The following is a 21,823-nucleotide window of genomic DNA, read 5'->3' on the forward strand; positions in this document are numbered from 1 at the left end:
TTGTTATTATTATTATTATTATTATTCATTTGTCGAAGTCCAAGGAGGGCCAAGGTACAGAACGTCCGTTGTCTGAGAAAGGCCACTAATGCCTCCTAAGCGTGAGTGGCAGCAAGGGACTCGCACAGAAAAGAAGCTTTGGTGACTTGACCCCCCCGACCCCCCCATCCCCGCTCGGGTCCTCATCACACAAAAAGCCTCTTCTTTGCCGCCTTGCTTCCATCCTCCACCACTAAAATAAAATTTATTTTTTACCATTTCATATATTACACTTTTAATCTTGAATAAAAAATAAAATTAAAATATTCTTTTAAAACATACATTTTATTCTCATTTTAAAATGAAAACATTTTCTTTAAAATATTTTTTAAATATTCTATTTTATTCTCTTCAGATTACTGCCTTATAATTAAACAAAAAACACGTAATTGATGTAAAGTTTTATTCACATAAAGTGATAACCTCACAATAAAAAACAATCACATCGTCTCCCAGGTTTATAGTTACGTGTGTGAATATATAAACGAGACCCGTTAACTCTAACTGTCCTGTTGAAAGGTGTTTTATAAAAGCAAATACATTTACTTCCATTCATTTACAGCGCAGCCATGACCCATCCAATATGGCGGCGACGTTGACGTATAGTCGCAGTGGACAAAGCCACTCGATGCGGTGATTTCCGGCTGTGGTTCTCCCGAGTCGTGCCCAGTGTCTCGGGTGTTATCGCGGTGACTATTGAACTAGGCATCGTATTATGCTTTTGGCGGGTTTGGCCGCCATGATGGAGGGCAGAATCCACAACAAAGGCATTGAAACCATTCGACGGCACACAGCTCGGCCATTTGTTGCTCAGACAGACTCAAGCTCCCCATGAACAAATACAGGTATGTGGGATTTATAACTTATAATTTATCATTTCTAACAGCGGTTGTTGTGAACAAGACTCACATTCGGTGACAGCATGTCGTCTATCTTTGATGTGCTGTCGTTGATTTCCTGGAGGAAGCCAGCGGGTCCATTCGATGTGTGTGTGCTGCCACCTAGAGGCCAGCCAGTCAAATGGAAAGTAGTCTTATTCTTGTGGCTGTAGTTCACAGCGAGAGCCAAGTAAAGTAAAAGCAGACAGATGTCAATGTAAATAAGCAAGGTTTTTATTAGTAAAAACAAGATGGCGGCGGGATGCAGAGACACTAATTTGAACGCTCACAGCACAAAGCCATCATCGCTTTAGCGTCAACATAAAATCATCGAGTAAATGCCCGAGTACAAAATACGGTAAACATCCTTCCTGTGCGGACCTGGACGTCTCAGCACCCGTCGCCTTCTACGTGAAGCACTACACACTTCATTCCGTGAAAGACACATTCTTACAAGCAAGTACATTCAATGATCGCAAACGCAGACCAACGATGGGACACGTTGACGTGGTCCTGGGAAGAGATTTACATGCACGGCGTCCCTGATTCTACTGGAAAGTTCTAGCTAAGACACCACAGCTTTTGGTGGAAGTGTAAACATGATACAAGCTAGGCTAAGTCTCCTTGGCGGCCTTCCAGTCTTCACTAAAGTCTGGGAATGTGTGTCAATTAGTCCAGTTCATCCTGTAGAGCGGAATGGACCAGTCCGTGCTCCCTTTGGGAACTGAAAGATCGCTTCATGTCCTTGGATATTGGGTAAAGGGTTCTGCGCATTTGAGCGGAGTCCAGTCAGCATTCAGCGTTCGTATTGAGGATCCAGTCCTTCATGACGTTTGTTATGATGTTCTCCGTTGTTCCATTTCCCAAAGCCATTTTTGAACACCACCAATCTTCATCTCTTAAGTCCACGTTCTGAAAGTTCTCAGTTTCATCTCCAAAACGGACCTGAGTAAGAGTACTCCGATGGTGTCACTTCTGGAAATGAGGCTGACCACGTCATGGCTGCCGCCATCGACTACAAACATCCTACTAGTGAATTTACCCGTCACTTTCTTAAAGGGAACAACGTAGAACATAATTACAAACGATAGATAACATATTCAAACAAAGTTATTGAATCACGTCAGGGACCCTTTAATAGCGAAGGTGGACCGTGCCCACAAGAGCTAGCACCTCCTCAAATCCCGTCAGTGTCAAAGTCGTAATAGCCAACGTAGACCACCAAGTAGCTGGCCCTAGCCGCCTTGGTCTGTGACCGATCGTTAGAACATTTAACCACTTTTTTTGGCCCATTTTGAGATGACAATCACGTTACAAACACAAAATTAGAACAGGTTCTTAATAAAACTGAAAAAAAGTCGGATGATTTCCAAACAAAAGCTCCTGGTTAGCAGCCAAAGCTAATGTTAGCACCGCTAAAGCTAGTAAGAAGATGACTGGGATTCACTGCTTAGCTAAGCCTTTCTTGCTATCTTTTAGCGCTGTTTGTACTAGGAGTGTGTTCTGTGTTCCCGGACTGTCTGAAGATTGTTGGGCGGCTTTTGTTGGGCCTGGTTGGACCCCCTAAAACAAGACGGATGAGGACATCTACCAATTCCAAGGTGACCAATACTCTTTACGTATGTCATGTAAACAAGGGTTTTACCAAACTATACAGACTATTTTCAAGAATGTTTTCGTTTTGATTGGGAAATTGTCCTCAGATGGGTCTGGGTCCGATGGACCGTTCACTACTGAGGCCTCATCAGTATGGGTCCAATACCTGAGCAGGTTCTTAGATGGTCAGTGTTAAGGACCAGAGACGGCGATCATCGATCTAATCAAGATCTAAGCAAGTGTATAGAAGCAAATTGCTCAGCAGATCCAAGGACAAGAAACGACCACAATGCACTTGGTCCTTTCGTCCTAGGAACCTTCTCCTCAGATGGGCATCATTCCGTATGACAGAAGACCACCAAAGCTCCATCAGTGCCATAACCTCGTCCCACATGTTGCCCCCAGTAGTCCTTTGGTAAAACAGCTGTTCAGACTTAAGGACCAGAGACATCACCCCTTTCCCTTAGTTCCGGCCACCCGAGGTGCCTTGGGGAAGACCCAAGTGCTGCCCAAGTTGTCCTTCGATGCAATAAACCAGCAGTTTCCAGGACAGGAGACAAAGCTCTTGTCCTTCCTTTTACTCCTTGAGTACCTACATTCCCAGATGGGGTAGATGCCACAGGAATCAGTTCTACCAAAGCCTGGTCCCTGGGCAACAGTACCGTCGTCTTTAGGCAAAGCAGTTCTGTTTGCCAGCGACAAGGATCACTCCGTTTCTTTTGAATGGCGTCCTCAGACTGGGACAGAGGATTCATTGGGTCTGATCCAAGTGTGGCCAAGAGACAGTTTGTTCAGTCCTTGAAATAACTGGCTGAGCTGAAGGACCTGAGGATGAAGATCCCCTGATCCATTGGCAGCAAACCACCCAGGTACTGCCGAGCTGAAAGTAATTTCATCTCCAAGGGGGCGCTGCAAAAAAAAAGTCTGGGAACCAAGGACCAGAGACCAAAGTCAAGCCACTTCTTTGGTCCATGATCCCTCACAGTGTCTTTGAAACTAAAGGCTAATATCTTTGGACTGCAGGCAGCTCTTGGGACCTCAGTTACAGGATCAGAGGTATCGGGGAAGGCTGGGCACAGGGGCCAGATCCAGGATCTCACCACCTCCAAAATCTGGTGGGCTTCCATTGAGAGCTTGTCACAGTGAGTTCCCCATACTGATGCTCACCAGTCCCTTGATGTTGGTTATGGGTCGAATGTCATGCAGCTGTCTCCTTCGGTCGATAAACATCGCCAAACGCGTCGTGTCCAGAGGCGTCTTGGAGTACTCTCCGCCGTGCGCGCCCCCACGACCCACCCACGGGTGCTGCAGGCAGGAAGTGGCGCTCGGCCTCTTCCTTGGATCCTGCTGGAGCGCCGCCGTCACGAAATCCCTCGCCGCCTGGCTCACACCCTGGAAGTAGTCATCCGGGAAGCAGAAGTCCAGGCGGCAAATGTTGACGCAGGTTTCCTCGGGCGACTCGTCCAGAAACGGCGACACTCCGCTGAGCATGACGTACGCCAAGACGCCCACGCTCCACACGTCGGTGGCGACGGACACCGGGGTGCCGCAGATGAGCTCGGGCGCCGCAAACTCCGGATTTCCGAGGAGCAGGTGGATGTAGCGGCGGTGGGCCGACAGCTGGACAGCGTCTCCCAAGTCAATGAGCTTTATGCAGGGGGTGGGAGAGTGGAGGTCCACCATGATGTTCTCAGGCTGGAGAAAAGGAGTCAGATGTCCCATCAAACCAGAAGATATCACCTGTAAAAAAAACAAAACCGTATTCTCACCTTCAGGTCCAAGTGTGCAACTCTGCAGGTGTGAAGGTGCTGCAGGGCTTCTAATATGTCGCTCATGAAGAAGGCCACCTTCTCTTCCATCAGCTCATCGTGGGCCACCAGGTAATCCAGAAGACGACCGTCCTCAAGCCTGGAACGTCCAACAAGATCCAAATATTGACATGAGATCGTCATTGACGTCATCCTTTCCGTATTCCGTATGGGCATCATCTTACAGTTCCAGGACCAGCATCAGCGACGTGGGTGACTCGTAGGTATCCAACAGCGCCACCAGCTGGTGATTGTGGACATGCTGGAGGATGTCGGCCTCGTGCGCCGCCTGCTCCTTCTTCTGCATCTTCTTGCTCACAAACTTCACAGCAACCTGACAACAGATGCGGGCAGCGCAAACAACTTAAGAGAAATAAATACACAAATAATAATAATAATAATAATAATAATGCTGATGCAGGTAACTATTACTAATTGATCACGGTAATCCATAAATTGATTAAGCCAAAGCTTAAAAGGTTGATATTTATGACGCCACAGACGGTGCAAAAGAAATGGCATCCATTTTAAACAACATACTATACATTCAAGCTAACGTGGCTCACACGACACTTGACTACCATCTAGTGGCTGAAATGACAATTACACCTCTCATGACAATAATTCATGAAAAAATTGTGTCAAAAAATTTTGATAACATCAATTATCGATGATAATTTGCAGCACAATTATTCACCAGGAAAATGTGTCTTAATGACAGCACTAATAATAATTAATTTTGCACCAAAATATACAAAAAATGCATCATAAAAATTTGTCTTTTTTTATACTTGCATGAAAAAATGACAATTTCCATTTTTCAGTAAAAAATAGAATAGTTAAATAATAAAAATTAATAATATTTTACACCAAAACATACACCATAAGACAGTAATGACTTTGCTTCCACCATCTTGAAAGGCATAATAATAACTTATAATACATTATTATTATTATTATTTATTATTAACCAATAATATTTTTTTTAATGCGGTAAAAGTGTGTCGATGCCTCACCTCCTTCTTGGTTGATTTGTTAAGACATTTTTTCACCACCGAGAAACGTCCTCTGGAGAAAGAGCACAAAGACGTCAGCCCTTTTCGCCCCCCCTGCCCCTCATCGGCGTATGGGCTTCATTTGTTTACGCCCCCTTTGAATGTTTTTACCTTCCGATCTCAGCCATCTCCGAGAAAGTGGACTGAAAGTTTTCCTTCCATTCGATTCCCGCTCCGTCATGAGCCGTGTCTACACAGGAAAGTTCAGAAAGGTTAGCGTATTAGCAAGATGATGTTTGGTATCCGTGTTTCCCATACATGCCCGCCACCGTTACATTTGGACCGCCACAGAATAGATTTGGAGACACCCCACACCACAACAGGATAATAGTCTCTAATCGTTTGACCTTGAAGGCCAGAATTCCGTGAATGTCGTGTGCATGCGTGCGGACATACTGCAGCTGGACAGAGAAACCATATTGGAGGGTTCCGACGGCGGGCCCACGCCCCAGCGGTTGGAAGCCCGCACTCTGAACTGGTAGTGCCCGCCGGGGATGAGGGTATCGATCTGAAGACACTCCTCCCGGCAGCTGGCCATCTGTTGCCATAACAACGAGTCTGGACAGGAGAAGCGGTCTCAGCGTGGGACAGCGGGGAAAGGAAGCAAACAGGAAGTACTCACCTTCTTGTCGGTACTCCACGGCGTAGCTGCTGACCGCACAGTGGGCGGAGGAAGCCGGCGCCGGCCAGCGGAGCATCACGGCCGTGCTGCTGGCCTCCTGGGCCACCGGCCTCCCGGGGGCTGCTGGGATACCTGGAAGACTCGCCGTGTCACCACGTCATCAAGCGGGGTGTCCGGCTAACGTGTGTTACCTTGCACTTTGATGGAGGCGGAGGAGGAGGCGGAGCCATGCTCGTTCACGGCCACGCAGGTGTAGATGCCCGTGTCCTGCGGCATCAGGTTGCAGATCTTCAACAAGATGTCCCCCGTGTCCCTGAAGACGAGGAGGTTGCGAACGTGATGTTGCACGAGGAGAAGCCACCTTAGCGTCTTCGCTACCTGATGTCGATGGCGAAGCGGCTGTTGCTGGTCACCGGGTTCTGGTCGGGTCCTTTCAGGGTGACGGAGGGTTTGGGTCGCCCGCACACTTTGCAGCAGAGGACCACCGTCTCCCCGAAGGCACACGCCACGTCCGAGAGCGGGACCAGGAACTCAGGAGCCACTGCGACGGCGGACACAATGTCAACGTGGAATAAATACATTCCAAGAAAAATTAGGGATGCTCCGATCTGGCGGGGGTCAGCACGTTAAAAGCTTTCATTTAATACGGAATTTAAACCACAAACTCGTATGTATGGCGAGTATTGGAGGCTCACGGTGGGATCATCAGTCCAACGCCAGCTATCACTCGCCATATGTGCGTCAGTCCAAACGCTAAGCTAATAACCTCCAACAGGAAGTCCACCTCTGTGCTAACTGGAAGTCCTGCTGGAGGTCCACCAGTGTCCCCTCACATCCGAAGTCTTCTAAAAGAAGCCCTAAAATGGCTCTGAAGTGAAATGCATTTGTGGAGAGTTGCATCATCACATCTTTTTCGACGCTAAGCGAAGTTCTAGAAGCAGTAAATACGTTCATTCATATTGAAAATGAGAGATTTTGTCAATGGCAACATAAACAAACCACTTGGTTTTTGGACGCTAAACAAGCAAATGCAAGCCAAGACCAAATTTTGGATGTTAACCAAAAAAGGTGCTAACCAGGGCGGACGTAAACCGAGGTAATCCAAGTAATCGATATCGGCCAATTTCACTCATGGATAATCGGCATTGGAATTGGTGGAAGCAAACCCTGATGGAAGCATCCCTAAGAAAAATAAATCGGACCCAGACAAACATAAGATGGCGGTAAATGTTTATTTCAATGAACATTTTGTCCTACCTTCTTGGATGAAGTTTGGGTTGAGAAGCTGGAAAGCAGAAACTAGTATCAGGACGCCATTTTATAACACACACTTCAACCCAAAACCTTGACCGCAATAAAGTCTTTCATATCATAACACAGTCATCGTATGAAAAACAAAACAACAAATAAAGTTATTTAGAAAAAAAGTTACCATGTTACGGGAATTAAGTTGGGGAGAAACAACAGAAATGGGAAAAAGAGGAGGAAATAATATTTATATGATATTATTTTATTATATATTATAATAATATATATTAATAACATAATAATCAATATTATTTATTACAATCATATTCATTAAATATTATTAAATAGTAATATGTGAAAATATTATGGCAATAAAGTCATACCAGGAAAAATTGAAATATTTATTAATATTAAATATATTTATTTACAAAAAAACATGTGACATTTCACAATAAACCCGTAATATTATGAAGAAAATGTTTCAAGTTTCAATATTATGGGAATAAAATCACAACACCATAAAAAACCAGGAAGATGATTGAAGAAGGAAGCTGAAATATTTGGAACATAAAACAACGATCATAATGTACTCCATAATGGAACAGGATCTATATTTTCATACCTCCATTCCTGTCTTTGGGTCCAGTTCATCGTCACAATCCGATTCATCGGAAGTGTGAACTTCCTGCTGGGAAAAATATGACCGGAAACGACGAAGAAGAAGAAAAAAGTGGAAGAAAGAGAATTATGGAATAGTGGGAATGATGGGTGGACGTATGGAAATATATATCTATATATATATATATATAATATATACAGTGGTGTGAAAAAGGGATGAATTTAAACCTATCAGCGTGGAAGAGGATATGAAGCCATTTTTAAAGCTTTGGGACTCCAGCCAACCACGGTGAGAGCCATTACCCACAAATGGCCAAAACATAGAACCGTGGTGAACCTTCCCAGTAACTAAAGTTACCCCAAGAGCATCCAAGAGGTCACAAAAGGCCCCACAAACCATCACTTTTTCACACCAGCGTCTGTATGAAGCGTATAAAGAGTCAGGATGAAATGAAAAAGTGCGGTGAGGTAAATGCATGTTAAGTAGTACTGCAATAAGATGGTACTTTTAGCCTCGGCTTCCTTCAAAACTCACCTTTTTACCTGCAAGATTTATTCTTAAAGGGACAGTGACATCACAGCATGTTAGGCTTCACACCTATACAAAATACTACTTTGGTGTTAGTATTATTAACAAAAAAAAACACAAGTCACCAAAGTCTACCTCTACTAGCCGTGCAGTGTGACAAACTACATATATTTCAAAACAAAAGTATTTTTCAAAAATCAGCGCATTCAAAATGTAGAAAATATTAACAAATAAATTGAAATGAAAACTGGGATTTTTCAGTGGTTCTCAACTGTCGGCCATCTTTGTAGTTTTGATCATATCCACAGTGTATGGTAATGCTACATGTGTAGTCGTACTGTAAATCCTGTGTAATGTGTAGCCAGCTAGCTTGAACTATTAATGCAGCTCAGCTACTTCCTGATTAGATACGCGAGACAGGAACGCCGGCTTGCGTCACCTCGCTAGCTTGCTAGCTAAACAAGCAACATATCTTCCCTGGCTCGTCCAAACGGGCGTCAACACCACAAAGGGAAGAAAAGGCAACGAGCCACGCTCGTAATTTTCATCCCTGATGGCTAAGTTGTCCTCATGCTAATGCTAACTTCCTGATGGTTGAGAACCACAGAAGCTAAGCCGTGTAGTCGTGGGTGCACACACACGCACACACATAAGAAAAACACACGCGTGCACATGTGGTGAGCTAAAGTGCTGGGCGACAGGCACGCACGGGCCCCCGGCGGGCGGCGCCGTTACTCACTTTGCCCTTCGCCCTGGCGACAGGGGGCACGTTTTCTTTTGCCTTACGCAGCAGGAGGCCGTTCTCCTGACCTCTGACACCCAAAGTCGACGCCTCCTTGGCTTCGGCGCGCTTCCTGGCACGCAGCGTGTTCCACGACAGGGACTTCCTGTGCGGTACACCAACAACAGACATCAACGGGGAAGCGGAAAACGCCACGAGCGCTTGTTTGCGGCTGCAGAAAAAACATTCACGTCGTAAGTCAGCCCAAGTGGGGTACATGCCACCCATGAACTAGCATAGCATAGCATAGCATAGCATAATTTGTTTAAATAGCAGCTAAGGCGTTGATGAAACGCGTGGAGGTCCAAACCGTTCATGTTAGTACAACTCATGACCACAACAGCTGAAAAGAAATCACAACAGCAACTAAAGAGAAAACCAGATTGTGTCTTTTTATCAAATGTTTTGGGGTGAAATCAACAAAATGGAACACACAACACATTTGGAACATTTTTTTTTTAAATAAAAATGGGTCAAAAACTGGAAAAAGTTGACATTTTATGACAGTAAACTTCATTATCTTATGATAAAATTGAATCTTATGAGAAAAATATCAACAAAAATGTTTTTAAAATTCATAATCTGAATTGTGAAGAAGCAGCAACACAAAATAAAGTTGGAATTTGTCGGAAAGTTTTAATATTATGGGACTAAAGAGAAAATATTATGGGAATAATTTGGTCATATGAGGGGAAAACGTTATATTAATTTATTACTTTTATTTTTTTTATTTTTTACTCTTTAGTTTATTACTTTTTAATATTTTAAAAAGTCAGAATAGTAAGAGGATTTTAAAATAAGAAAAATAATGACACATTTCGGTAGCAGAATTGAAATATTCAAATGAAAATATATTATATATTAAAAATAGAAACAAAGAAGAAACAGATTTAGAACATTAAAAAATACTAAAAAAAAAAATAACAGAAATTTTAGGACAATAAACTTATTTTGAAAAACTCAATATGAGAAATAAATTTGGAACATTTAAAAAAACAGTAAAATGGAAGTTGAGAAAATGAGAAAAAATGAGAAAAAATTGTTGAAATATTATATTCAATAAATATTTTAATTTTAGAAATCATATGAGAAACACATGTGGAACATAAAAAAATGAAAAAAAATACAAAGAAAGTTGACATTCTAGGAGAATAAACCCATAAAATTATGAGTAAAAATATATCAAATATATCATTTTAGCTGCAAAGAAATATGAAATATTGCAACAAATATTATGAGAAAGTCAATAAAGCAAATGATGGGAATAAAGTCCTACTATGATGCCAATAAAGTGACATTATTATCAGAAGAAAATGTAGCCCGATTATTGGAGGTGAAATATTTGTCTAAAAATGTGAAAAAGAACCCAGATGGAAATTGTTTGCTGTGGTAGTTTATTTACAAATTGTTAAAAACTACAAAGTGTCGCGGAAATAAAGAACAAACTCTGCCAGTCACGTCGCGTCACGTCGCTACCACATGCTGCACCCCCCCCCCCCCAACAAAAAAAGGCATTATCATTTCCATATTTAAAATCCATGTGAAACGAGGCTCTACCAAAGATAATATTGCACAGCTTGACTTTGTCTTTAAATAGTGCAAAAGGAGCTCCTTTCCTCCCCTGGAGAAGACGTGTGGAAGGTGTACAGTGAACCGCCAACATAAACAAGACCAGTCAACATCGTCCAATCAAAGGAATCCAGAAGACGACGAGAGGACGAAAAGAACGAAGATTGCCACAGACAACAACAAAAATCTCCACAGCGGAGAAGCGGCTCTGCTTTTTCTTTCCAACAGGAACAGAAAAAAAAGCACAAAAACAAAACAAAACAAAAAAAAAAAGAAAAAGTGTTAGAACTGAAATAAGTCCGGTTTAGCTCCACATTGGAGAAGATTCTACTTCCGCACACCTCAAGGCTCAGAAAACAACATGGCCGACGCCCCCCGAGACACCCGAGCTCCGCCCCGTACCGGACCTCGCAGGAGCCGCCGGGTCCGAGTACCGTGACGGGCGGGGACTTACTTGATGTTGTCGGCGTCGGCAACCGCCGCCGGGAAGGACGTGGCGGAGGAGGAGTCCTTTAAAGGCTTGGGGGGCGGGCCCAGGACGTGACCCGGCACCCAGCCCTCGGCGGCGGGCGAGCGGCTGTCGGCGGGCCGGTAGACCAGGTACATGTTCTGCTGGTTGGCGGCCAGGACCTGCACCGTCTCGCCCTGGCTCACGCAGATCTCGTTCTCCTTCAGCGCCGAGTAGTCCTGAGTGACGCGCATGCTGGACGAGACGCCGTTGCAGCCGCCGTCGCCCTCCTGGGGAGGGGGCAGGGACGGGAGGGGGACAATGAAGGACAAGGTTAGGGTGCGACTACCAGGGCCGTGATGCCGTTACAGACTCCGTCCTGAAGGGGGGGCCGGGAGGCAAGGGCGGAGGTCAGGACGAAGGAAGAGGAGGAGGAAGAACAGCAAGGAAGTCAGTCATGGTTTTCCTCATCAACACAAAAGCTCCAATTAACGAGTCTCTTTAACAGCATCGTGGCAGGGGGGGCATTCCCCAAGGGGGCGGTCCCCAGGAGCAAACCACCTCCATTGCAAATTTCCCCACTGAAGTACGAATAAAGGCAACAAATTGTATTACAACACATTTCGCAGCTGTGGCTGTAGGCGACCTCCACAAGATGGCAGCAGCACTCGGCAGCTTTAACTAGCTCTGCATGCGCCTTCGAATGTTGGCTGTGGATGTGAAAGTCGTACCCTTGTTAACTGTTATCACATGACATTTAACAGCTGCGGCTGTAGGCGACCTCCTGATGTAGCTTATATGAACTCCACAAGATGGCAGCAGCACTCAGAAGCTTTAACGAGCTCTGCATGCGCTTTCAAACGTTGGCTGTGGAAGTCGTAACCTTGTTTACTGTCATCACATGACATTTAACAGCTGTGGCAGTAGGCGACCTCCTGATGTAGCTTATATGAACTCCACAAGATGGCAGCAGCACCCGGCAGCTTTAACAAGCTCTGGATGCGCTTTTAAACATCGGCTGTGGAAGTCGTACCCTTGTTTACTGTCATCACATTTAACAGCTGCGGCTGTAGGCGACCTCCTGATGCTTTCAGTGAAATAGGATGAGCGGCTCTCGGGTGTGGAGCGTGTTAGATGTGCGGTAGAGTTTCTGGTTGCAACTCACCCACGACGTTCCGCCATTGGAGGTGGATGCGGTCATCTGGCCCCGCCCCCTCTCGCCCTCCTTCTCGCCCGGCCCGACCGCCGACGAAGGCCGGCTGTGGGAGGACGCGGCCGAGCGGTTGCTGGCGGTGGAGCGCTTTCTGGTCAGCGAGGCGCTGGCCCCGCCCCGCTCCCGCTGGTACTCGATGGGGGACTGCAGCGCTGCGTTCAAGGACGCATCAAGGCGATGAAGCGACGGCAGACAACGGCGACTTCAAGGTCAAAGGACGGTCGCTCACCCGACAGGAAGTTGCTTTGGGCATCCAGCAGGTCCTGGATGTGCCCGATCCAGACCTGCTTGATGTCCACGTTGGCGGCCTGCAGCGTGAAACGCTCCGACGAGCCGCGAGACGACAAGATGAACTTACACGGGTCGTTGTCCGCGCTCTCCTCCAGGCCCAGGTAGGACACCTGCACACCACCTCAGGAGTTAGGAATCCAGGAAGTAGACACATCCTCTCACTTGTCCTAGATCCTCTCCTGCTCCGGTACCTTGATGCTCTTCTTGAACTGGTATCCGGGCGTGGACGAGCCTTTCCGGAGAAGCTCGCTGAAGATGACGATCTGCTCGAACAGGAAAACCCTGCGTTCTTTCGAGCGCGACAGGACGCCGGCGTCCTGCTCGGTCACGAAGAACGTCTCCTGCTGCAGCAGCTTGCCCTGACTGGTCAGCTTACCCTGCGGAGGAACCGGCCAGATCCTTTTAGGAGGTCCTGGATGTGTCAATCAAGTACAATGCTCTCCAAGAGGAGACCTCTCAGGGAAAAATGGCGACCTACAACAAACTAAAGTAAACATGCAAAGTCTCCACGGAGGAAGACCTTTGCTCCCAGGATGGGCGTGGCTATCGTTGCCACGCCCACAAACGTACCTCGTAGCCTTGCAGTCGGCCTAAATTCATCATGTCGTTGCACAGTTTGGGAACCTGAGACATCAAATCCACGGCTTTCTGTTCGGAGACACGCCACATTTTAGCACGAGACATTTAGGTCCCATGGGAAACACGGACGCTCCTTTTTTTTTTACCTCAATTTGTTCACAGTCCATTCCGGCTTTGGAGCTGTACTTGAGGAAATCCTGGAGCACAAGCAGGACATTAGACTAGGACGCCTTGTGGTGTCAGCACAAAGTCCATCACGCACCTTCAGTAGTAGCTGGTATTTGGTGATTCTTTGGATTGGCTTGATCAGGAAGTCGCTGATGGTCAGCCGGGACTGGATGTCCTGCTGGACGCCCTGCAGGGATCAAACACGTGGCATCGCAAGCATGGACAGCCCATGAGTATGTGGGAGTCTCTCAGGTGTCTTACTTTCTCTTATCATGTCTACTATATTGGGTAATATGAGTGTAAAGGTGACTATAGGGGTGCTATTTCATGTCTAGAGGGCTCTAATAATGCTAAAAATCATTTAGAAGTTCATAAACAAGTGTAATATGTGTTAGAGTATGTCTTATTCTCTGTTACCATGTTCACTATATTGGGTAATAGGAGTGTAAAGGTGACTATAGGGGTGTTATTTCATGTCTACAGGGCTCTAATAATGTTAAAATGTGTATTTAGAAGGTGGTAAACTGTTTTTTTAATGTACTATATGTCATATTTTCTCTTATTATATCTACTATATTGGGTAATAGAAGTGTAAAGGTGACTATAGGGGTGTTATTTCATGTCTAGAGGGCTCTAATAATGCTAAAAATCATTTAGAAGTTCATAAACATGGTGGTAAACAGGTGTTCTATGTACTATATGTCATATTTCTCTTATTATATCTACTATATTGCGTAAGGAGCGGCGCCACAGGAAGTGCTAAAGGTCAGTGATGTCTGCTTTTTCTTCTTTATGATGCATTTGTACGACTTATACTCCCTAGACACTTGGAGTGGGATATGTAGGAACGCCACTCCTCACGATGGGGTCTAAAGAGTAAGAAGGGTAAAAGGCGAAGACTTACGTCAAAATATGTATCATATTCGGCGACAATGAACTCAGACTTGGGTTTATTCTGGCAGTAGATGACATACATGTGCAGTCGTCTCTCCTGGCAAAGCAACACAAAGCAAAAGGTCAGGAGGCGGACCCTCACACCAGACACCAGACGCCCGACTCGCCTTCCCCCCTCACATGTTTGATGAAGAGCTCGGGGAGATGCTCGTGGTCGTCCAGACATTTCTCCAGCTCGCCCACGAAGAAGCTGCCGAAGAAGAGCGCCGCTGTTATTTGCTAAGCGGACGAAGGCGAACCGCCACGCTGCGGATAACCTGGACACTTACTCTCGGTGCCAGTCGGAGATCTGGTGGATGTTCCCAAACACAATCTTCTCCTTTCCTTTCATGTCCTCGGGGACGCCCTTCTCCTCGATCCTCTTCATGAAACCCTACGAGGAGGTGGAAGAGTCCATGTGTCAGCCGGTCAGCACCGAGAACGTTCCAGCCATGATAAGCCCAGAATTACCTCAACCACGATGCCCAAGTCTTTCACGTAGTCCTTCTCTGTCTGGATCAGCTCGTTGAGAACAAACCTAAGCACAAACAGGAAGACGAATCATCATGTCCATCCGTTTATTATTACATATGCTTTGTGGAAGGGATACGGCGTGGACTCACATGCGCCCCCTCATGGCTTTGGCTCTCTGCTCCAGCTCAGGGTTCCGGGGCTGCACGGGAGTGCTTTGTTCTGGGGGCGACAGCGGGGTGAATCCTGGGTAGGCTCCAGGTTCTAAGGTCTGTCGGAGAAAAAAGACGCACCTTGAAGACCTTCGTGTTACATATTATTACAACGGCAAAAAGATCGCCGATGCCAACTGCTCTTTCACAATATTCAGATTTTAGCATTGACCCCCAGTGGCAAAATGTGCAACTTCATTCTCTCCGCTTCATTCTCTCCATATTTTCTTCAATATTTCAACTTCATAATTCTTATTAAAATGTAAAAATTAAAAATATATAAATATAATATATAAAATATATCAAATTAATTTTTCCTCAGAATATTATGACTCCTAAAATTTATGAATTGACATGTTTTCCTTTCGTGAATATTATGACTTTATTCTACTTTTTTATTCTAGTTTTATTTTTTTTGCTGTTGATTTCTTGTATAAAGGAATCGTTTACCACAAAGAGATTTCCTCTACTTATTATACATAAAAACGTATTTCTATCTGCGATTAAATCAGAGTTAATTATGGACAAAATGTGATTAATCACGATCAAATATTGTAATGGATTGACATCCCTAATTAATTAGCGTCCATGGTTCTGCAGCCTTTAGTTTGGAGTCCTCACCCAGCTGGAGAAGGTGGAGCATTCAGCCAGCAGAGGGCGTCATTGCATCATTGCATCACTGCATCATTGCATCATTGCATCACTGCATCATTGCATCACGCGCACACAGACGGCAGCATCATCACATCCGGGTCAGACTCACCATCTTGGTTTTAACCAGCTTTTCTATGGCGCTAACCAGCTCGGCGGCACACGGCACCTCAGAGGACGACTGCAGAGACGTTAGCAAGGACGAGGACTGAGAGGAGGAAGACCAGAAGAAGAAGAAGGAGAAGAAGAAGCCATCAGCAACATCATCAGCGTGTTAGGAAGGTTGGCGGGAAGGACAGGGAGGAAGGAGGAAGGGAGGAAGGAATGTGGAGGGAAACTGACGTCTGCGGCGGAGCGGAGGGGAGCGTGAGTGGCGTTTACACCAATTCATCCCAATTCATCCCAATTTCACTCCGCATTTGCAAATGAGGATATTTTTCCTCATAATATTCCAACGTTATTCTCAAACTATGACTTCTTGTCGTTGGATCATATTTTGACTTGTTCTTGTTAAAAGATTGCCGATATTTACATTTTGTTCACTTCTAATTTGAGAATGTGCTGCTTTTGGGACGCCCCCCGTCTATTGGTCACCTTGTCGTCCTGGGCCGAGGGGTCCTTGATGATCTCCATGGGGGGAGGCAGGGGGGTGTGGGCCTCCTCGTCCTGCTCCTCCTCGCCGCCGCTCTGCATGCCAGACGGCGTCTTGGAGAGGAGGTTGGCGTCCTTGCGCTGAGGAAGAGGAAGAGGAGGAAGATGTGACGCCATGCTTGATAGAGTAAAAGACGCCATGATCGGCTACCTCGTCAATGACGTCATCCTGCAGGCCGGGGTCGGCTTGTCCCTTCCTGCTCTCCTCTCGTCCCGACCCGGGACCTGTCAATCAGTTGATCAGTCAGCATTTATGGAGGAGAAAAGGCGGGACCTACGGTATACCGCCGGCCAATGACAATCCTGCTAAGGTCTTCCTTTGGGGAAAAATAATCGATACATTTCAAAAGCTAATGAGCGTCAGAGTCATCTGAGCTGCACGGCTAATGCTAACGTGATCGTCAGCTGACATGAATGGACTCAACATGTGACGCCGCACAAAAGTACTTTGCTGTCCCGACTTCTCCTGGAAACCATGTGTACTTTTTACGTCACATTTTACCCCATAGGCTTTTTATGTACCTTCTTATGTACTATTTCACCCCATACGCTTTTCATGTACCTTTTACATCCTATTTCCTATACTATATATAGGCTATTCATGTACCTTTTACATCCTATTTCACATATATATAGGCTATTCATGTACCTTTTACATCCTATTTCACATATATATAGGCTATTCATGTACCTTTTTATATCCTATTTGACATATATATAGGCTATTCATGTACCTTTTACATCCTATTTCACATATATATAGGCTATTCATGTACCTTTTTATATCCTATTTCATATATATATAGGCTATTCATGTACCTTTTACATCCTATTTCACATATATATAGGCTATTCATGTACCTTTTACATCCTATTTCATATACTATATATAGGCTATTCATGTACCTTTTTATATCCTATTTGACATATATATAGGCTATTCATGTACCTTTTACATCCTATTTCACATATATATAGGCTATTCATGTACCTTTTTATGTCCTATTTGACATATATATAGGCTATTCATGTACCTTTTACATCCTCTTCCATGTCTATGTGTTTGCGTATGTTTGAAAGTGTCGTGTCGCCATGGTGAGCGTGGGATGGGCTGACCTGTCTTCTTGTGTTTGTTGTTGGGGAGCTTCTTCACCGAGCTGCCGTGACTGAGGCGGCGGACGGGACTGGTCAGCCATTTCCTCAGCGTGTTTCCAGAGCGTTTGGGTCCGGGCGAGTTGGACCGTAGAGAGCCGAGGGACGGCTGCGGCTGGAGGTTGGCCACCGACTCGCTCCTTCCGTCCGTGCCGCTGACGGGGTAGTTCTCTAACGGGACAGACGCAGAGGACATGACAAATATAGGTCGCTAGGTAGGTAGGTGGGTAAGTCACATGTTCCAGTATTTCCAATATTTCCCCCCCCAAAAAAAGCACAACAGGGTTAAAAAACACAGTAAACAGACTTTAAGGTACTTTAAGTGCTTAAATACTTCCTGTCTGCGGAATTGCTCAACGTGTGCGATCAATGAACAGCAGGCGTTGCGTCATCTTTGCGGCATCTTCTTTGATGCATGTCGCTCATCCGAGGGACAGGAAGGAGCATTTAACACACGCACACAAACACACACACACACACACACACACACGCACACCTGGCTTCCCTGAAGTGTTGTTGAAGAAAGGCGTCATGTGACTCTTAGCGTATTCAGCAGAACTTGAGTGAGTGTCCTTGACAGCTGCTTGACAACACTCACACCCACACACACACACACACACACACACACACAGCTGATAACACAACATTGTGCAAGAATGACACTCATCATGTCAGCACAGCGCTAACCCCTCCCACCAGACCGGGAAACAAACGTATGCTATTCATGATTGATTCATGGTTATGGTTAGAATATCCAAAAATGGCATCACTCCAACGATAAAGCATAATTCCTACTAAGACAGCCACTTAGCATCACTACGGCTAAAATAATAACAGTGGGTGGAGTGGCGTTGTTGGGTGGACTTCCTGAAATGAAAGCATGACACTTTCATATTTCTAACGCTAAGACGTTCCACACTAATTCCTCTTTGATGATAGCGCTTCCAGACTCCACTGTGGCATAGAAAACCCATTTACCACCTTCGAGATACACTTTAACATGATTAGAGCTCCCCAGACATGAAATAGCAGCCCTATAGTCACATTTACACTATTACCCAAGGTAGTAGACATGAGAAAATAAGACATAGAAAACCTGTTTGCCACCTTCTAAATACACTTTAACAAGATTAGAGCTCCCCATGTGTGAAATAGCACCCCTATAGTCACTTTTACACTATTACCCAAGGTAGTAGACATGAGAAAATAAGACATAGAAAACCTGTTTGCCACCTTCTAAATACACTTTAACAAGATTAGAGCTCCCCAGACGTGAAATAGCACCCCTACAGTCACATTTACACCATTACCCAAGGTAGTAGACATGAGAAAATAAGACATAGAAAACCTGTTTGCCACCTTCTAGATACACTTTAACATGATTAGAGCTCCCCATGTGTGAAATAGCACCCCTATAGTCACTTTTACACTATTACCCAAGGTAGTAGACATGAGAAAATAAGACATAGAAAACCTGTTTGCCACCTTCTAAATACACTTTAACAAGATTAGAGCTCCCCAGACGTGAAATAGCACCCCTACAGTCACATTTACACCATTACCCAAGGTAGTAGACATGAGAAAATAAGACATAGAAAACCTGTTTGCCACCTTCTAGATACACTTTAACATGATTAGAGCTCCCCATACGTGAAATAGCACCCCTACAGTCACATTTACACCATTACCCAAGGTAGTAGACATGAGAAAATAAGACATAGAAAACCTGTTTGCCACCTTCTAAATACACTTTAACAAGATTAGAGCTCCCCAGACATGAAATAGCACCCCTATAGTCACATTTACACCATTACCCAAGATAGTAGACATGAGAAAATAAGACATAGAAAACCTGTTTGCCACCTTCTAAATACACTTTAACAAGATTAGAGCTCCCCATGTGTGAAATAGCACCCCTATAGTCACTTTTACACTATTACCCAAGGTAGTAGACATGAGAAAATAAGACATAGAAAACCTGTTTGCCACCGTCTAGATACACTTTAACAAGATTAGAGCTCCCCATACGTGAAATAGCACCCCTACAGTCACATTTACACCATTACCCAAGATAGTAGACATGAGAAAATAAGACATAGAAAACCTGTTTGCCACCTTCTAAATACACTTTAACAAGATTAGAGCTCCCCATGTGTGAAATAGCACCCCTATAGTCACTTTTACACTATTACCCAAGGTAGTAGACATGAGAAAATAAGACATAGAAAACCTGTTTGCCACCGTCTTAGAGCTCCCCAGACATGAAATAGCACCCCTATAGTCACATTTACACTATTACCCAAGGTAGTAGACATGAAAAAATAAGACATAGAAATGACATGATTAGAGCTCCCCAGACATGAAATAGCACCCCTATAGTCACATTTACACTATTACCCAAGATAGTAGATATGAGAAATAAGGCATAGAAAACCCGTTTGCCACCTTCTTGATACACTTTGACATTGCTAGAGCCCTGTAGACATGGAATAGCACCCCTATAGTCACATTGAACCTCTTATTATTACCCATGATAGTATATATCATAAGAGAAAAGCTTTTCTCATTAGAGTATGACTTTTTTCCTCCCTAATTTTTGGACTTTAATGTGAAAAGCCGGGGTTTTGACGCCCGGTTTGCCTGTCACCACGTCCCGCCTGCTAAGGCGGAGTCCCCGGCAAGAGCGAGGGTACTGGGAAAAAGGCGGGGGCCAGAAAGACGACACACAACCACGCTTTTGTGTGGGTGGCAGCCCACACGTAAAAAGACAGACTGTGTGGAGCGTCGTCACTCCTATCTTTGAACTGAAGAGGCTTCTTGTCTTGGCAGCAGCCGCTTCCTATCACTCACCATCAACACACGCACACGCACGCACACACGCACGCACACACATACACACACACACGCACGCACACACACACACACACACACACACACGCACACACACACACAGTGGAGGCCCATTCCTCCACTTGGACTAATATGCTGTGTATGAAAGGACCGACTCATCCTTGACTTTACCCTCATTGGCCTGATTGCTCAACTACTAAATAATACAATTATTCATGGCAATGATGACTTTTTCACGACTAAATATTACCATCATCGATAATTGCCGTTTTATGGACTCATATTGCACTTTATTGGCAATATTTCACATCCCGATGTGGTCAAATGGGCCATTTATGATGCAAAATATATCAATATATTGATCAAAAGGAGTATTGTGTTATGTAATTGTTATTTGTATGGACAAATATGACTCATATGTGGGAAAATATGCTACTTGTGGTAAACAAATATCAGCTAAGTGATAAAATAGAACATTTTCTTATCAACTATTGAATTTTTATGGGTGCATATTGCCATTTTATGGGTAAATATGCCATTCATATGGCATATTGTTATCAATTCTTGCATTTTTATGGATGCATATTGCCAGTTTGTGGAATAATATGCCATTTATATGACATATTGTTATCAATTATTGCATTTTTATGGATGCATATTGCCAGTTTGTGGAATAATATGCCATTTATATAACATGGTGTTATCAATTATTGCATTTCTATAGACAAATATTACATATTTGTGGTGAAATGCGCCATTATTGATGCACAAATATGACTCATATGTGGGCAAATATGCTACCTCTAGTAAACAAATATGACATTTTGTTATTAACTATTGCATTTTTATGGATGCATATGCCATTTATATGACATATAGTTATCAATTATTGCATTTCTACAGACAAATATTACATATTTGTGGTGAAATGTGCTATTATCGATGCACCATGTATTAGTTTATTGACAAAATGTAACATTTAGTTATGAATGATTGTATTTTTATGGAGACATATTGCATCATTTTTCACATCCCAAATAAAAATTTAGAGACCAAAGTTGGAATTTTATTGGCAAATAAATAATAATATTATATATAAATAATAATAATAATATTTTCCCGGACAAAGTACTACTTTATTTCATAAATATGTCACCTTTTTGTTGCTTTTTATGGACAAATATTGAAATATTGTGGGCAGTGTGGCCATTTTTATTGAATTTTTTAATATGCATTTTTTGGGATGAATATGAAAATGTCCATTGAGGTTTTGCATCAGCGTGTACGCTTGGTTTTTGCGTCTTGCCAAAGTGGAATCCGCTTGGGCGACAAGTCCGACAGTCAAGCGGCCAAACCGGTTTGACTCCATTTCAATCCTGCCCCGTAAGCTCCACTCAACGCCGAGCAGACATGACCAAAGTCCAACCCCCGGCCCCGCCGAGGACGCCATCAGTGCCGAAC

General features: G+C 44.3%; 1 protein-coding gene across 2 annotated transcripts in view; it reads right to left on the reverse strand.

The window, feature by feature from the left end:
* Positions 1–1,141: 1,141 nt before the first annotated feature.
* The window catches only part of kalrna (kalirin RhoGEF kinase a), a 66,708-nt gene continuing 46,026 nt past the window's right edge, over positions 1,142–21,823 (reverse strand). Inside the window, exons 41-68 of one of the 2 annotated variants that reach the window (XM_058081189.2) lie at positions 17,477–17,683; positions 16,512–16,585; positions 16,304–16,441; positions 15,822–15,917; positions 14,999–15,117; positions 14,847–14,913; positions 14,666–14,769; positions 14,517–14,586; positions 14,347–14,433; positions 13,537–13,629; positions 13,421–13,471; positions 13,266–13,343; positions 12,887–13,072; positions 12,634–12,805; positions 12,357–12,556; positions 11,198–11,481; positions 9,133–9,280; positions 7,869–7,931; positions 7,256–7,283; positions 6,377–6,539; positions 6,190–6,311; positions 5,999–6,130; positions 5,773–5,934; positions 5,488–5,566; positions 5,338–5,389; positions 4,507–4,655; positions 4,283–4,421; positions 1,142–4,208 (exon numbers count right to left, since the gene is read on the reverse strand). In XM_058081189.2, the coding sequence (XP_057937172.2) occupies positions 3,651–4,208; positions 4,283–4,421; positions 4,507–4,655; positions 5,338–5,389; positions 5,488–5,566; positions 5,773–5,934; positions 5,999–6,130; positions 6,190–6,311; positions 6,377–6,539; positions 7,256–7,283; positions 7,869–7,931; positions 9,133–9,280; positions 11,198–11,481; positions 12,357–12,556; positions 12,634–12,805; positions 12,887–13,072; positions 13,266–13,343; positions 13,421–13,471; positions 13,537–13,629; positions 14,347–14,433; positions 14,517–14,586; positions 14,666–14,769; positions 14,847–14,913; positions 14,999–15,117; positions 15,822–15,917; positions 16,304–16,441; positions 16,512–16,585; positions 17,477–17,683 (3,821 nt within the window). In that variant the 3' untranslated portion in view covers positions 1,142–3,650. Of the gene's footprint in view, positions 4,209–4,282; positions 4,422–4,506; positions 4,656–5,337; positions 5,390–5,487; positions 5,567–5,772; positions 5,935–5,998; positions 6,131–6,189; positions 6,312–6,376; positions 6,540–7,255; positions 7,284–7,868; positions 7,932–9,132; positions 9,281–10,265; positions 11,482–12,356; positions 12,557–12,633; positions 12,806–12,886; positions 13,073–13,265; positions 13,344–13,420; positions 13,472–13,536; positions 13,630–14,346; positions 14,434–14,516; positions 14,587–14,665; positions 14,770–14,846; positions 14,914–14,998; positions 15,118–15,821; positions 15,918–16,303; positions 16,442–16,511; positions 16,586–17,476; positions 17,684–21,823 lie in introns of those variants that run through there. The other variant, XM_058081194.2, reaches the window with a different exon arrangement.

The sequence above is a fragment of the Doryrhamphus excisus genome, linkage group LG12 (assembly GCF_037039965.1).
Source record: "Doryrhamphus excisus strain RoL-2023G ecotype Guam linkage group LG12, RoL_Dexc_Guam_v1.1, whole genome shotgun sequence".
NCBI lineage: Eukaryota > Metazoa > Chordata > Actinopteri > Syngnathiformes > Syngnathidae > Doryrhamphus > Doryrhamphus excisus.